Below are 16,440 nucleotides of genomic sequence, written 5' to 3'. Positions count from 1 at the left end.
TTTTATTGCAATATTTTAAATTTGTGGGTTAGAAACTTTTTTATATCTTTTTGTAGATATGCTTTTTTTCACTTAACATTATAATCCGAGCTTTAAAAAAAAATGCCATTTCAAGTTTCCAGTAAGCCTTTTAATAGTTGCATGTTTTTTTTCTCACCATAACTTTTTCTTTCCCCTTTTTTTTTTTTTTGCGGTACGTGGGCCTCTCACTGTTGTGGCCTCTCCCGCTGCGGAGCACAGGCTTCAGACGTGCAGGCTCAGCGGCCATGGCTCACGGGGCTAGCCGCTCTGCAGCATGTGGGATCTTCCTGGACCAGGGCACGAACCCGTGTCCCCTGCATTGGCAGGCGGACTCTCAACCACTGCACCACCAGGGAAGCCCTCTCACCATAACTTTGATGCCATATTTTTTGATTCTTTTTAGCTCAAGGTAGCAATATTTCTGGTTCTTGAGACATGAATACTTTTTAAATGCTTGTTTTAGAAAAAAAAGCTAAGTCAGAAAAGCATAGAGGCAAGAAAGACATCAACAGTAATTATTTTACCAAGTTGCTCTTAATTTTTCACATAATCCCCTTCAGATTTTTTTGTGTTTTTTTTAGCATAGTTGAAAACATACTTAATATACAGTTTTGTACCCTGCTTATTTTTCATTTTATGTAATAAACCTGTTGGCTTATCATTATAAGCTCTTGGTAAATAAGGGCTAAATGGCATTCGATTTTGTGTTGTATTATCGTTTAACCAATTCCCCAAGTGTCAAATCTTTGTGTTTTTAACTTTCCACAGTTGTAAATAATGTTTTGAATATTTTCATTCTTAAATCTTTATCTGACTTGCAGATTACAACTGAGGATTGATTTCTGCCAGTAGAATTCAGTGGTTAAAGGATGTGAACCTTTCTGAAATTTATAACACATAAATGTAGGGCATGGCCCATTTCAAATGACTGTCATGTGATGGCCTTGCTGTAGTTGATGATTGTACTGTCTTAAATCTGAGGTATGGCTAATGCTGTTAATGGCCCGTTTTTATGGGTACAGTCGACTCCGTTCTAGGTGACATGGGAGCTTTCCACACGAGGATGATCCAATCCATTTTCATGATTGTACTTTTCACCAAAAGGTTCTAGTAAAGCTGTAACATAGTGAAAGGATCAATTTGAAATTATGCTGCTAGGAGGTTAATTTGATGCAGTTCTTAAAATGCAGTTTTCATTGCTGATCCTTTCTGTCTCACATTTGCCATAAATGTCTAACATTTGCCATAAAAAAGTACAGGATTCTTAGGATTCTTATTATAGATTAATGTGGCAGGTTAAGCGGTCTTGAAATTTAGGACACAGCTGAGGAAAACCAGTGCTTGCAGAATTTTAGCAGCAAACCAGTTAAGCTCGTGCAATATCCAGCCGTGCCGGCCGCCGTGAGAGAGTTTGAAAGTCAGCAGGAGGAGGTTATTTCATTTTCCACTCGTTAACTCCTTCAGCAAGCTTTTCCCGGGACCTCGAGGGCAGGTTTTTTTAAAACAGCTTAACTGAAGTCTAATTTACTTACCATAAAAATCTACTCCTTGTACATGTACAATGCAGTGATTTTTTTTAAAGTAAATTTATAGAGTTATGTAACCATCACCACAATTCAGGTTCAGAACATTTTCATTGCCCCAGAGAGTTCCCTTGTGCCAATTTACAGTTAATTCCTGATTTCAGCCTTAGGCGACGCTAATCTACTTGCCGTTTCTATGTATTTACCTTTTCTCGACATTTCATGGAATCATACAACGTATGGCTTTTGGGTGTGACGTCTTTCCCTTAGCATGATATTTTCAAGGCTCATCCTTGTGTCAGTACTTTATTCCTTTTTATTGCTGAATAGTAGTCCATTGTATCGATATACCACATTTTATTTATCCATTCATCTGGTAAACAGCTATATGCATAAAAACTTGAAGTGATTTTCTTGGCTGGTGCTTTTTAAAAAAATTAAAACATTCACTGTTAAGTGCCCTGCTTAAATTAAGAACATGGCCAATTCATTAACTGATAGTAGAAGTTAGATGTGAGAAAATGCCGTGGAGGCAGCCAATCCTCCCACCGCCTCCCCTCCCCTGCCGCGTGTCAGAGAGCACTCAGCAGAGAGCATTCTGGGAAACAGGAGAGACTGAGCTGAGAAAATAATGAGCTCCATGAAAGCAGGTGCCCCTTTCATTTTTGCAGAAAGTATCATATGCCTGAGTCAAGGTGAGAAGAAATGGAAAATCTTCAGGTGACATGATTATAAATCAGTGCCCAGAGCGTGCTCACTACAAGCTGAAGGGCTTAGATTCATGTAGTTGGACCAGTGTGTTCTCCTTGGTTCCCTAGTCTTTTTAAAAAAAATTTTATTTATTATTATTATTAATTAATTAATTAATTTTGGCAGCACCAGGTCTTAGTTGCAGCATGCAGGATCTTTTAGTTGCGGCATGTGGACTTCTTAGTTGCAGCATGTGGACTCCTAGTTGTGGCATGCATGTGGGATCTAGTTCCCTGACCAGGGATTGAACCTGGGCCCCCTGCATTGGGAGCGCAGAGTCCTACCCACTGGACCACCAGGGAAGTCCCTTGGTTCCCTAGTCTTAACTGACCTGGATTTGGATTCCAGATTATACAAGATCTCCTGAGATGCATCTCTCACCTAAGTATACATAAAGTCCATGTTCTGAGTTCTTCGAGGGGAGGGACCATATTGGTCACATATACCACAGATGGCAGGCATTGTGCTAGGTGCTGTCGCCACTAAGGTGAATGAGGCGTGATTCTTGCTCTCTGGAAACTCAAGTTAGCAAGAGGAGACAGCTGTGGAAAGCAGATTATTAACAGAGGTTGACCAAGTGCTGCAGCAGAAGGAAGCTCAGCATGAGGAAGCACTCAGGAAGGCTTCCTGGAGGAGGGGACCCTTGAGCTAAGTCTTGAATGACCTGTAAATATAAGCTCAGGTCAAATGGGGAGGTGAAAAGGGGACATGGAAAGGGCGTTAAGTAGAATGGCCTTCAGCAAGGCAGGCATCATAATAAACTAATTATAGGACTAACGCCCACCTGGGTTTTCTGCTGTGTTGGGTTGATTGTGACCTATGTGCATCTAGAAGGGGAATGCTGCAGATGTAAGCAAACCTTGGGGACTGGGTTTGTGTTGTTCACCTGTATTCCATTCCCCTTAGGGGCCAGATGTTATTATAGAGTTGGTGGGGCAGTTACTGACTTGTGCACTGGAGCCAAACAAACCGACGGGGATTGTTGGGTTAATCATTGTATTTGCAGATGATTCGTTTAAAGATGTGGTTTATTATGGAGAACTCTAAACACAGACCAAGGTTTTTGCCCTCCTCCCCACCCCACCCTGAAACAGGGCCCTGGTCAGGCTCCGTTTTGCTATGCCTTGCTTTTGGTTCCTGTGGGATTTAGATAGTTTTGGCGGGTGTCCCAGCTTTCAGGGAGCCCTCAGATGTGTGCCTGTGTGGATATGCAGAGAGACTAGCATATGCACATCTAATATTTAAGAGTGACATCTGCCACAGCAAAAAGGGTTGTATCAATGTGAGGGAGTATTCTGGGACCCAGGGTTCAACGTTAATCACCTTTATACCTATCCACTGAAAAAGCATTTACGGAGCACACACTGTGTTCCAGGCACTGAGTGAGCTAGGTGCAGGGGAGCCAGGAGGACAAGGTAGGAGTTGGAAACCAAATAGTGTAGTTGAGGACAAGTTCAGTTTGGGATGCCAGGTAGGGCTCCTTCCTGTGGAGGACGAACTTTTTTTTAAAAAGTTTTTATTTTATATTGGGGTATAACCGATTAACAATGTGATAGTTTCAGGTGCACAGCAAAGTGACTCAGCCATACATATACATGTATCCATTCTCCCCCAAACTCCTGGAGGGCTAACTTTGATTATTGGCAGTAGTAGCCTAGAATTCTGGGATGGATTAGTGATGTCTGTGATGGGCACAGACTAGAGGATAAATATTCGTGTGCTGTGTATTTGCTGATGCTGGGTTAGCGTTTTCTGGTGTAGACAGAAGACTTGAGTAAAGGTGGCATATGGGAGGGAGTTGACTTTTGTCTTAGAATAAAGCATGTTTGTCTTGGTGGCATGGGGTGTAGTGGAAACTACCTTGGATCAGCATGGGGGTGGGTAGGGCTGGAGTACCCATGTTGCTGCTAATTATGTACTTACTAGGTACTGTCTCTTAAATGTCTCTAAGCCTCAGTTTCTTGACGTGTAAAATGGAGATAATAATACCTGCCTCAACCATATCATAATGTTGATGGGAGGAGCTAGTGAGATCATGGATGTGAAGATGTTTTACCACCCACAGAGTGATAGACACTTGTAGTATTATAACTACAGGTGTGGGGGTGGGTGGAGCAGGAAATGCCTGCAGTTACGCAAGGATGAGCCAGATGGTGGTGGCTGCAGGGTCTTTGCACTGGGTCTGTCTGCCCAGCCTGCTGCCTCTTGTCATATCTAGGTCATAAGGTTACCTCCATTCGGGCCACAGAATCTAAGCCTGTTCTTGCCCTGGCTCCACCTGCCACCTCATCCTGTTTTATTTTCTTCAAAGATCTCATCAACTGATATGGTCTGGTTAGCTTATTTGTTTGTGTATCTTCCCCTGCTAGAACCATGGAAATGTGGTGAGGCAGAGACCTTTTCTGTCTCACTCCCACCTTCATATCCTCAGAGCCTAGAACAGTGCCTGGCACATAGGAGAAGTTCAGGATTTCTTAACATTTGTTGCATGAATGATTGGAAGGGTCTTTGAAGTCCACAGACCCAATTGGGCTGGGGGCCCAGGATCCCTGTGAGGATTGTTAAGAATTGAGTGTAGTTGCTGTGACCTCATCTCTCTGAGAACATGTTCCTGAATCTCCCATTTCTTTGGTTACTGATAAATCAATTCAGTTAAATGCACAGTAATTGTAACGTAATTGACAATTCCATCAACTCCGGATCTGACTTCACAATGTAATCTCTTACAACAAAATAAAGGACAGGAATCAGAATTCATATTATTTTTTAGGATATGTAACAGGCCATGAAATTACACAGTGTTTCCAATTTGGCAGGCTGGTGAATTCAATCTCTTAAAAGATAATCTTGTTTCATAAAGGACATGATATGAATGAGAGTTGAAACTTGTGAATTGGATACAATTAACACCCAACCCCTCCCCACACAGAACTGATTTGTTTTTAAATTGGCTTTTTTTTTTTCTTTTCCCCTGCTGGCTGGCACCAGTTCCATTTCCCCTTGTTTCTTGTGAATTGTTACTGTGCTTTCACCAGTCTGATGAACTTGGCTAGACTGTGCCGGGCTTCCCTAAGTTATGTGAAATGAACATGAATGGAGGTGGGTGTGGAGTCAGTTACATGTCAGTTACCTGTCTGTAAATCCAGGTGTCTAGTGTGTACCCTCACCAGCTCCCTGGAGATGCCAGGGCCGCCCTGTTGTTTCTCTGCCTTCACAGGGTGGATTGATGAATCATTGGTTCTCTCGCAGGGTAACCTGTCTGTGTGCCCAGTTTGAGGCCGTCCTGCAGCATGGCTTGAAGAGGAGTCGAGGATTAGCACTAACAGCAGCCGCGATCAAACAGGCAGCAGGCTTCTCCAGCAAAACCGAAACAGGTACTGCTCGGCCTGATGCATCCCGGAGGATGTTCCTTTCTCTTGTTCTTTTAATTTGTGTTTATTTTTTAATAGCGGGCAAGGCAATCATCGTGCGGGACTGGTGGGGGCCAGTGGCACGTGGTGGTGCAGAAATCCGTGGTAAGGATGTCTTACTTGCAGTCAGTTAGGGTGTTGTCTGGTTTCTTAATTTAAATGAAGTCAGCCTTTGTGCAGAATTCTCAGAGCCATGTGTTGTGGTCTCCGAGGGGCTTGGGGGACCTGCAGCTAAGGTGCTTATCTCACCGACATGGTGTGGCAATTGCTGTGAAACTAATAATCTGTTCTAACTTTATGCACAAGGATAGCACGGCATTTCATAATTAAATCTGTCTTCAATAACAGCAGCAGAAACCAGGCAGGTCTCTGAGCTTATAGTTCTGCTGCCATCCGTTTTAACATTGTCACAGCATTTCCCTTGTCCTGTGCTGCTGTGTCTCTGATGACAGGGATAATGCTACTAATAATAATTCAACACTCATGGGTACTGGTGCTAGCCTAGCACTTTGTTAGTCTTTTATATAAATTAACTCGCTCAGTTCACACAGTAGCGCTGTGAGTGGTGGGGACCTTCATCTCTCTTCTCTGTGGTACAGATGTGATCTGTCTGAAGCGGTTTGCTTTGGATCTGAACTTTGAAGTGTGTCATGTCATATAAACAACATCCTGTGTTCCACCCCACTCGCACATTTAAAAGAGCAGGTTCTTTCAGACCCTGCTTGTGGCTGCCGCCCTGAATTCCCAAATCCTTCTTGTTACTGTGACATCAGTGTCACTGCTGAGTAAAATGTGTCACCTTTTGCTAGTTCACCTCCTTTCACAGCAGAAAATCAGTGCTCACCGTGTTTGGTAGAGGTGTTTGTGGAAATTCTCTGCCCACTGAAGCGAACCCTTTGCCTTTCCCTCTCATGTTGGCGTGTCTCCTTTCCCTTTTCTCTCACCCCTTCAGCAGATCTTTCATCCCTGTTCATCTCACCGGCTTTTCATTTTCAGAAATGAATGTGGGTCCTGTTGGGGTCAGGGGATGGCTGCAAGAGGGATTCCTGTCATCGTTGATTTCTCTTCTGTGTTCCCAGGTCCCTTCCTTAGAAGTCAGGGACATAGGGGGCCAGTTCAGAGAAGAGCCGGTGTCAAGGGCCTCAGTCCTCGTAGAAACCACAGCCAGCTGCCTTGGCCACCTCGGATGTCAGCCTCAGTCGTCTCGGTGACATTTTATGTACAGGATGCTTCCCTGAGCCTCTGTGTGGGGATGCCGTAGGGCTGGTTGATGGCTGTTTGAGGACATGGCTTTTCCGAGAGTCCTCCTTGGCTTGCTGGGCCCTTGTGTTTCTTCTCATTTCCTTCTTACCTGTCTGTGGGGCAGCTACCTCAGAGGAACTGGTGTGGAATAGACCACCAGGCTCTGGGCAGCTCCTGGGCATGGCAGAGGCAGCCTGGCTTTGGAGTCAGACTCTGAGGGTAAGTCTGGCATGACCCTGGGAAAGTGCCCCTCTGTGCCCTCATTGTTTGCACCTGTAAAGGCAGAGCATCTGGTCTCCCTGCCAGGCTGTCAGGAGGCTTCAGTGAGACTCTCATGTGAAGCACCTGCTTCAGTTCATAGACCCGCCCCCCCAATAAATGTTTAACCAGCTACCCTCTTCTCCCAAACACCCTTTAAACTTTTAATCTCTTTCTCCACCTCACCCCCTCTTGAGGCTCTGACCTTTTTTTTTTTTTTTTTCCAGTACGTGGGCCTCTCACTGTTGTGGCCTCTTCCGTTGCGGAGCACAGGCTCCGGACGCGCAGGCTCAGCGGCCATGGCTCACGGGCCCAGCCACTCCGCGCCATGTGGGATCTTCCCGGACCGGGGCACGAACCCGTGTCCCCTGTATCGGCAGGCGGACTCTCAACCACTGTGCCACCAGGGAAGCCCGAGGCTCTGACCTTTTAACCATGAAGAATGGCTCTACCTATTCCCATCCAGACTAGAATTCTTATCTTTTTGTTACTTGGCCCTGATAATCACAGAAGCACCTACACGTTCGCAAGACATCGCCAGCCTTCACCTTCTTGCTGTCTCCCTGCATCTTAGCATGATTTCTACACTTGCATCCTGAAGAGACTGAGGAGCAGTCTCTGGCTTTGCTTTTGTCGAGGAGGGTGTGCTGGGCAGCCTCCTGGCCAATTAGAAGCAAAGGAAAGACCAAACTAGCTTAGCTCTGGAGTAGTTGCCGAGGGCTTGTGTCATCATTGTTGGCAGCGTTCATTAACCATTCACGGGTGTAGGATTGGCTGATTAAAACCTCTTTCCTGCCCTTGAATGTTTGATTAAAAACCTCACGAGAGAGGGGGCAGGTGTTTCTTCAGCTGCTCAGAGTTGGAAAAGATAAGATCAATGACTTCTTATGGTTGTTCTTAAAGCCATTGGAATGACCTTGCCATGCAGAATGAATAAAATGAAGTCTGAAGAGAAGGATCCGACGGGAATGAGCGTTGCTCTGCTCCCTTGTCTCTGCTGGCTGCTGGGCTGGGCCCTCTATGTAGCTTGGCGATCGGACGGCAGGGTTGAAATCCCCGCTCAGCGACTTGTCACACGTGAGCTCTCTGGGACACTTCCTCTCTGAGCTTCTGTTTCCTCGTGTGTAAACTAAGGGTGATAACGGGATCCGCCTCGCAGGGTTGTGGTGGGGGCTTGAGGCCTTGGTACTGGGCTGCCCGAGCTGGTGCGTGATGTTAACATGCCAATAACATTCCAGCATAGGTGATGGTGTCTTTACTTTTCAGATGATGACACTGAGCCTCAAGTAAGTTAATACGTGGCCCAAGTTCCCATGGCTGGTAAATGGGCAGAGCTGAGGATTCCAACCCAGGTCAGACTGATGTCAAGAAGTTCCTGGCCCTTCCCCGCTCCCCACCTCCCCTGGCAGCAGGCCTGATGCCCATTATTGCCCCTCTGTAGACCACTCTAACTCAGTGAACTGAATTGAAAGTGACAGGAGAGAATGAATAATGGTGAATTAATCCACAAGCCTGTTTCATTAGCTCTGTTTCTAGATGAAGAGAGAAAAGCTGAACTTCAGAGTAATGACTGAAAAAAATGACATTGTTGAAAATCACAATACAGTAGATAATACTGAGAGTCTGCCAGGGGCATGACTGCATTTGGTTGTCTGCGGTTAGGGAGCCTGTAGGACTGAGTTTGGAAACTGGTGCCCTTGCACAGCGTATTAAAAAAACTTTTTTTTAAAGTTGCCAACATTTAAAAATTATGAGATTTTATGTTGAAATATAGATTTCTAGATTTTCTTAAACTTGAGGATCTGTGACTCTGGGCCTACATGTACTGTTGACTTTGTTTGGAGCCCAGCACCCCTGCCCTTTGTAGGTGGGGCAAAAGTACTCCAGGTCACCACAGTCTCCACCCCTCCCTATCGCCCCGACACTTGAGACAGAATGTCGGTTGCCATTTATTGTTGTACCGTCATTATTGTTCCCACTGTTCTAATGGGAAATTCAGCAGTTTTCAAAGGTAAACACCTCTCAAGTTGTAAGCCTTTGAAGCCAGTTTCTAGAGTGCTAAAACCGTTGTTTTTGTCAGTTTTGTTCAGTTTTATAGTTGCTTTTTGGGGAGAGGATTTGTTAACCTTCTCACTGGCCTGTAGCCAAAAGTCCCTTATTTCTTGTTTTTGTTTTGATTTTGAATACATTCTTGTCTTCGCATGTATCTGGTATTTTCGACTGAATGCCAGATGTTGTGTATGAAGAATCGTAGAGATAATTTGAAGTTTGGAATGATGGTATCTTTTTACAGAGATGATTTACTGTTGCTTCCAGACAGTTAGGGTAGAGGGAGATCAGTTTAATCTAGTCAAGGGATCAAGCCAGTTCACACCTGGCCTTTAGCATTTGTGATGCCTGATGTATTTCTAGGATGTAGTTCTTCGGGGTTTCCAGCTTATATCAGTTTCCTGGAGTTGCCATAGCAAATTTGCACACCCCGGGTGGCGTAAAACAACAGAGAGAAATTGACTTTTTCACAGTCTGGAGGCCAGGAGTCCAAAATCTAGGTGTCGGCAGAGTTGGTTCCTTCTGGAAGGCTCTGAGAGGAGGGTGTGTTCCTAGCTTCTGGTGCTTGTTAGCCATTCCTTGGCTTGTAGCTTTATCACTCTAGTCTTGGCCCCTCTCTTCACATGGCCTTCTTTCCTCTGTGTCCATGTCTCTCTGTGTCCCCTCCTCTCCTTAGAAGGACACCAGTTGTGTTAGATTAGGTCCAGTATGACCTCATCTCAATAAATTACACCTGCAAAGAGGCTTTCCCCAAATAAAGTCTCATTCTGGGGTTCCAGGTGGACACGAATTTTGGGGGGCACTATTCAGTCCAGTACACAGCTGAATCCCTGAGGTGTTTTCCAGTGCCCTTCCTCATCTGCAGGTCCCGAACTCTAATTTTTTTTTTTTAAAGACCCTGTGGGAATTCTGAAAGCTCCACTTAACTTCTCATCAGAGAAGCTCTGTAGTTGGGAAAAGCCTTAGGGCAAAATAAGGCCCTATAGACAGAAGTCATGTCTGTCGACTTCCCTTCTCTTTGGGATCTGAGTTCCTCCTGTCTTTCTTGCCTTTGCAGAGCTCCTAGTCCTTCAGTTTTGCTTTAATTAAAAAAAAAAAAAAAGGCTGGCATTTTCAGTTGCTGTTTTTTTCGTGGGGGAGTTGGTCTGGTTCAAGCTAATCTTTCACAGCCGACAGTGGACCCTTAGAGTGATGCTTTCAGCTTGTGCCTTTTCCGGTGGCCAGATGTGCCCCCTCTGTGCATGACCATCTTCTGTTACTTTTCTATAAATCAGGTACCAGCTTTTCCTTCTGAGGTCAACTGTAGCCTGGGAAAGGGAGTTTGCAGGCAGTTTTCCTTCAGTTTTGTGATGATTTTAATCAGTACCCACATACATCCCCCATTCCCTAGTTTGCTGTCTATTAGGTGGTTTTGTATTGTTTGTTTTTGATTTTAGCTTGGTATTCAGGTTTCTTTTTTTGTGTGTGTGTTACGCGGCCTCTCACTGTTGTGGCCTCTCCCGTTGCAGAGCACAGGCTCCGGACGCACAGGCTCAGCAGCCATGACTCACGGGCCTAGCCGCTCCGCGGCATGTGGGATCCTCCCGGACCAGGGCACGAACCTGTGTCCCCTGCATCGGCAGGCGGACTCTCAACCACTGCGCCACCAGGGAAGCCCCTCTTTTAGTTTTTGACTTGGGAGGTTTTTACCCAAACATCCCTGACCTGTGAAATGTTGGTAAGGTAAAACATCGTTCTAAGCAGGTATGCTGCCAGCTCAGCAGTTATGCCGTCTTGGCGGGCATGGGAAACAGTGTCCATCCCAAACTGCAATCCCTTTGAATAGATCGTCCAGTTAGTTGAGTTACGCAGGAGCCAGAGAAGTTTAGAATAAGATCACCTGGCGTGTCTTCTTTAGAATTCAGACCCCAGAAGTGAGAGCCTACTGTGCCCGGTAGAGCCGTTTCCTCTGACTTTTGACAAGTGACTGGATTTATCTGCACAGTTGATTTGCCGGTGGTGAGGTGGGAGCCTGCATTTTCCGAGCCTGTCCTGCAGTTTGTTTAACCTTTCCATTCCAGTTATGCAAGGTAGCGTGAATCATTACAGCTGACACTGGTTATTCCCCACCCAGCAGTTCTGTCCCGTCTTTCTTGCTAATAGAACTCTGGTTTTGTTCTGATGCTGGGTGGCCATGAGCTTCAGGCCTGAGGCTAACCACAGGAGGAGTAAATCTGGATCAGATCAGGCCAGCCATAATAATTTCCAGCCTGCCAGTAGTTGGTTTAGGAATAGACATGTGATGCAATTCTGACCAAAAGGAAAGGTCTGCTGAGGGGCTTCTGAGAAAGCTTCTTGCTGTTTAAACAGAGACACAAGAAGTCTTATTTTATGGCCTTCGGTTGTTTTGTGAGACTGTGATATTTGGAGCTATGGCAGTGATGTTGTGACCATGAGGCGGGACCAAGTCTGAAGATGAAAGCTGGTACATTCAGGATGGCAGCTCAGAAAGATGGAAAGTACTTGGACCCTGATAATGTCACTGAGCTACTGAATTAACCAACTCTGGAACTGCCCTACCTCTGGACTTAATGTTATGTGAGATAATTAGTTCCCTAATATTTTAAGGCATTTTGAGTTGGATTTCTTTTTACTTGCATCCAAAATCATCCTAACTTAAACAATAGAGAAAAGCAAGACAACTTAAAAAAAGAAAGAGACCTATGCTCCAGAAATGGGAGGAACAATGTGATTAGCACATTCATCCTGGAAATGACACTTGGGTGTTTTCTGCTCTTTTCAGTGAACCACAGGTTTGGCTTTCTTAGTGTTTGCTACTGACTCATATTGAGCAGCTCTTGTGACCCAGGGGATTCGTTAGACCATTCACACCCACTGTTCCACTTTACTGCTAAAATGATTATGCATAGTCAGTAACAGTGTTCCCATTTTACAGGTGAAGAAAATGAGGCTCAAAGAAATGAAATAATTTCCTTAATGTTCCAGAGTTAAAAGGTGGCAGAGCTGGGATTTCTACTCAGGCAGGCCTACATGATTGTGATTCTGAAGCTCCTACTCTTATTTATAATGGCATATTGTTTCCAGAAAGAGGGCTGTCTGAAAGATTGTGACCCCCTTCCCCCATTTGAACTCATGAGTAAATTAAGCAGCATTTTATTATTTATTTATTTTGGCTGTGCCGGGTCTTAATTGCTTCATGTGGACTCTTAGTTGTGGCATGCGGACTTCTTAGTTGTGGCATGTGGGATCTTTAGTTGTGGCATGAAGACTCTTAGTTGCGACATGCATGCGGGATCTAGTTCCCCAACCAAGGATCGAACCCGGGCCCCCTGCATTGGGAGCACGGAGTCTTACCCACTGGACCACCAGGGAAGTCCAAGCCGCAAGTATTGAGTAAGTTAGGAGCACTCAGAGCAGAGCTCAGCAAACTATGTCCTACCACCTGTTTTGTAAATAAAGTTTTATTGGAACACAGCCACAAACATTCATCTACTTAGTGCCTAGGGCTGCTTTTAGGCAGAGTTGTGACTGAGACTGTCTGGCCTCCTGACTTTCTAGCTCCTAGCATAGTGTCTAGAAGTATATGGGTTCTTCAGTAAAAATATGTTCAATAAATACCTTCTGGTTGGAAGGAAGGGCATCATCCAATGTGCATAGTACTATATTTCATGATTCCCGAGGTACCTGAAACCAGGATCACTCCAGAGTACTTCCTTTTCCTGGTTCATAACCTGTGCCTTCTTGCTGTGTCTTCACATGGTGGAAGGAGCCTCTTTTATCAGGGCACTAATCCCGTTCATGAGGGCTCCACCCTCATCACCTAAGGGTCCACCCAAAGGCCCCATCTACTAATACTATCATCTTTGTGGGTTAGAATTTCAAGAGATGAATTTTGAGGGGACACATTCCAATTATAGAAGTGGCATTTCAATGGCATAACCTTGGAGTTTGATGTTCTTGTTAATCACTAAAATATCATCATCAGGTTATGTGTCGGCAGTCTATTACAAGGTGATAGGCATGATTCAGAACATACCAGAGGCACATTTATTATTGAGGTGCCTGTCTTGTAAAATTTAACTGTAACTTTCCTTATCTGTTCAGCAGCCTTTTGGCACCTCTGACCTTGACACTTTGTCTCCCCCTCTCTTCTGTGTTGCCACAACCTCTGGGCATACTTTCTACTTCTTTGCAGATCCTTCCTGGCATATCCCTTCTACACCCTCAAACATTAAATATTATTTATCCTCAGATTCTGTTGTTGACTCCTGTTTCTACACATCCTGTCTGAATTCCTCAGTGAAAATCGCTCTCTGTGTGTCGATTACTCTTAGTTACACCTCCCGCAGATCACTCCTGGTCTTCCTCTTGAGTGTCGCTGTTTGGATGTACCATGGGCTTGTCAAGGTCTGCATGACTGAATTCTCATGCCTATCGCACCCCCACGTTTGCTCCTGTGTTCCTTGCTTAGTGAATGGCTCTGCCCTTCACCCAGGTCCCCTGACCAGCCTCGGGCTTCCTCTCAGCCACCTCCTCCTCCTTCCCCCACAACCGCTCAAACTTCTATTTTTTTCTCCCTCTCTTTTAAAAATTGTCATAAAGTATACATAACATAAAAATGACCATTTTAACCATTTTCAAATGTACACTTCAAAGGGATAAAAGTACATTCACATTGTACAACCGTCATACCATCCATCTCCAGAACCTTTTCATTTTCCCAAATAGAAACCCTGCCCCCATTAAATAATAACGCCCCATTTTCTCCTCCCACTAGCCCCTGACAACCACCACTCTGCTTTATGTCTCTATAAATTTGATTACTTTAGGTACTTCATATAAGTAGAATCATACAATATTTGTCCTCTTGTATTTGGCTTATTTCATTTAGCATAATTTCTTCAAGTTTCATGCATCCTTTTTAAGGTTGGATACTATTCCATTGTATGGATAGACCACCTTTGTTTATCCACTCATCTGTCGATGGACACCTGGGTTGCTTCCACTTATTGGCTATCGTGAAAAGTGCGGCTACAAACATGGGTGTACAAATAACTGTTCGAGTCCCTGCTTTCAATTCTTCTGGTTACATACTCAGAAGTGGAATTTTTGGATCATACAGTAATTCTATGTTTAATTCTTTGAAGAACCACCATATAGTTTCCTGTACTGGGTGCTCCATTTTATTTTATTTTTAATTTTTTTAAAATTTATTTATTTATTTTTGGCTGTGTTGGGTCTTTGTTGCTGTGTGCAGGCTTTCTCTAGTTGTGGTGAGTGGGGGCTACTCTTCGTTGCTGTGCTCAGGCTTCTCATTGCGGTGGCTTCTCTTGTTGCCGAGCATAGGCTCTAGGCGTGCGGGGTTCAGTAGTTGTGGCTTGCAGGCTCTAGAGCGCAGGCTCGGTAGTTGTGGCGCCCGGACTTAGTTGCTCCGTGGCATGTGGGATCTTCCCAGACCAGGGCTCGAACCCGTGTCCCCTGCATTGGCAGGCGGATTCTTAACCACTGCACCACTAGGGAAGCCCGGGGTGCTCCATTTTAAATTCCCACCAGCAATGCACAAGGGTTCCAATTTCTCCACATCCTCACCAACACTTGTAATTTTTTGTGTTTTTGATAATAGCTACTCAAATGGGTGTGAAGTGGTGTCTCATCCTGTTTTTTGTTTTGTTTTGTTTTGTTTTGTTTTGTTTGCGGTACACGGGCCTCTCACTGTTGTAGCCTCTCCTGCTGCGGAGCACAGGCTCCGGACGCGCAGGCTCAGCGGCCATGGCTCACGGGCCCAGCCGCTCCGCAGCATGTGGGATCTTCCCGGACCGGGGCACGAACCCGTGTCCCCTGCATCGGCATGCGGACTCTCAACCACTGCGCCACCAGGGAAGCCCTCATCCTGGTTTTGATCTATTGTCTCTTGAAGTTTCAGATTTCTCTCTAAAGTCATTTCATGAGCTCCCTACCAGTTCAGCTGGATGGTGCCCCTCCGATTGGTGATGACCCTCCCCCACCTTGCAATGGTCCTGAGTCCTCTTCTCACCAGACCTCTGTGTGGCACCACCGTTTTCTTGTCTCCCTCTCTCGGTGGTCAGGGACTGGGTCCATCCTTGCTCACATTTGTAGCTCCAGTGTATTGCAAGGAGCCTGCAACTACATTCAGAATAATGACTCGAGGACCCAGATGTCAGGTCATGCTGCTCGTTCTCCTGGGATGCCAAACCCCGCCCCCTTCCGTCTGTACATCCTCACAGTTGAAAGCATGTGGTATTAGTATTAATATAGCCCCAACTGTAAAATTAGAGAAACCTACTTCCTTGATCCTCAGGGGGGATTTTTGAAAGTGGTTGATTGCATTTAACTGAAATTGGAATTTATATTTTGCTTCACCGGGGTACCTTGGGTAACAGTTTCATTTCTGTAGAAAATTGATTGCAGAGGAAGCTGCATGTGCCAGGAGAACCCCAGGCCCATCCTTTTGATCGTGAGGGGAAGTCCACTCCCTCACCCTCCCATCCCTATCATGTTTTCAGTTCCCTCTTTGTGTTTCTCTATTGAATTCGCTAACTTGAAAATCAGCTAGTTCTGGTGAAAGAGAGTTGGGAGGATGTCTGCCAAAGGGGCAGAGAAGATGTCCAGGGTGGCGATAAAAATGTTCAGCAGCTGGTGGGGAAGTGCTGGTCTTAGGGAGGGAGCCAGGGCCAGAGCGCTGTCCCCCACGGGCGAGGTGTTAACCCATGAGTCACTGGATTTGGGCAATGTCCATAGGGTCCTGGGAGGGTTCTTGACTGCTGGAGTGGCTGAGGGCTTGGGCCAGTGGCCATTTATTAAGGGGGATGAAACTGTGCCGGCATATTAGGATTTGTTGTAGCCAGACTGATGCCTCTTGGCCGAAGGGGACCTCTGGCTGTTTCAGAGGTATTTAATCTTTTTTTTTTTTTAAATGAATGAATTTATTTTTGGCTGCGTTGGTTTTTTTGTTGTTGTTGCTGTGTGTGGGCTTCCTCTAGCTGCGGTGAGCGGAAGCTACTCTTTGTTCGGTGCAAGGATTTCTCATTGCGGTGGCTTGTCTTTGTTGCATTGCAGAGGCTCTAGGTGCGCGGGCTTCAGTAGTAGTTGTGGCTCACAGGCTCTAGAGCGCAGGCTCGGTAGTTGTGACGCACGGGCTTAGTTGCTCCGCGGCATGTGGGATCTTC

At 45.4% G+C, this 16,440-nt stretch overlaps 1 protein-coding gene and 1 non-coding gene across 6 annotated transcripts in view; one reads left to right on the top strand and one right to left on the bottom strand.

The window, feature by feature from the left end:
• SNX29 (sorting nexin 29) overlaps positions 1–16,440 on the top strand; it is a 550,741-nt gene that overhangs the window by 37,346 nt on the left and 496,955 nt on the right. For 3 of the 5 annotated variants that reach the window (XM_019928689.3, XM_073792298.1, XM_073792296.1), the window contains one exon: positions 5,544–5,668. The exons of 1 other annotated variant lie outside the window; for it this stretch is intronic. In XM_019928689.3, the coding sequence (XP_019784248.1) occupies positions 5,544–5,668 (125 nt within the window). Of the gene's footprint in view, positions 1–5,543; positions 5,669–5,787; positions 5,810–16,440 lie in introns of those variants that run through there. One more of the 5 variants, XM_019928693.3, reaches the window with a different exon arrangement.
• On the bottom strand, positions 2,524–2,596 carry TRNAG-CCC (transfer RNA glycine (anticodon CCC)). Its single transcript has one exon. It is a non-coding gene; the product is annotated as a tRNA-Gly (tRNA).

This window comes from Tursiops truncatus, chromosome 15, assembly GCF_011762595.2.
Source record: "Tursiops truncatus isolate mTurTru1 chromosome 15, mTurTru1.mat.Y, whole genome shotgun sequence".
NCBI lineage: Eukaryota > Metazoa > Chordata > Mammalia > Artiodactyla > Delphinidae > Tursiops > Tursiops truncatus.
Note: the sequence above shows the minus strand (reverse complement) of the source record. Positions and strands in the feature narration are given on the sequence as shown.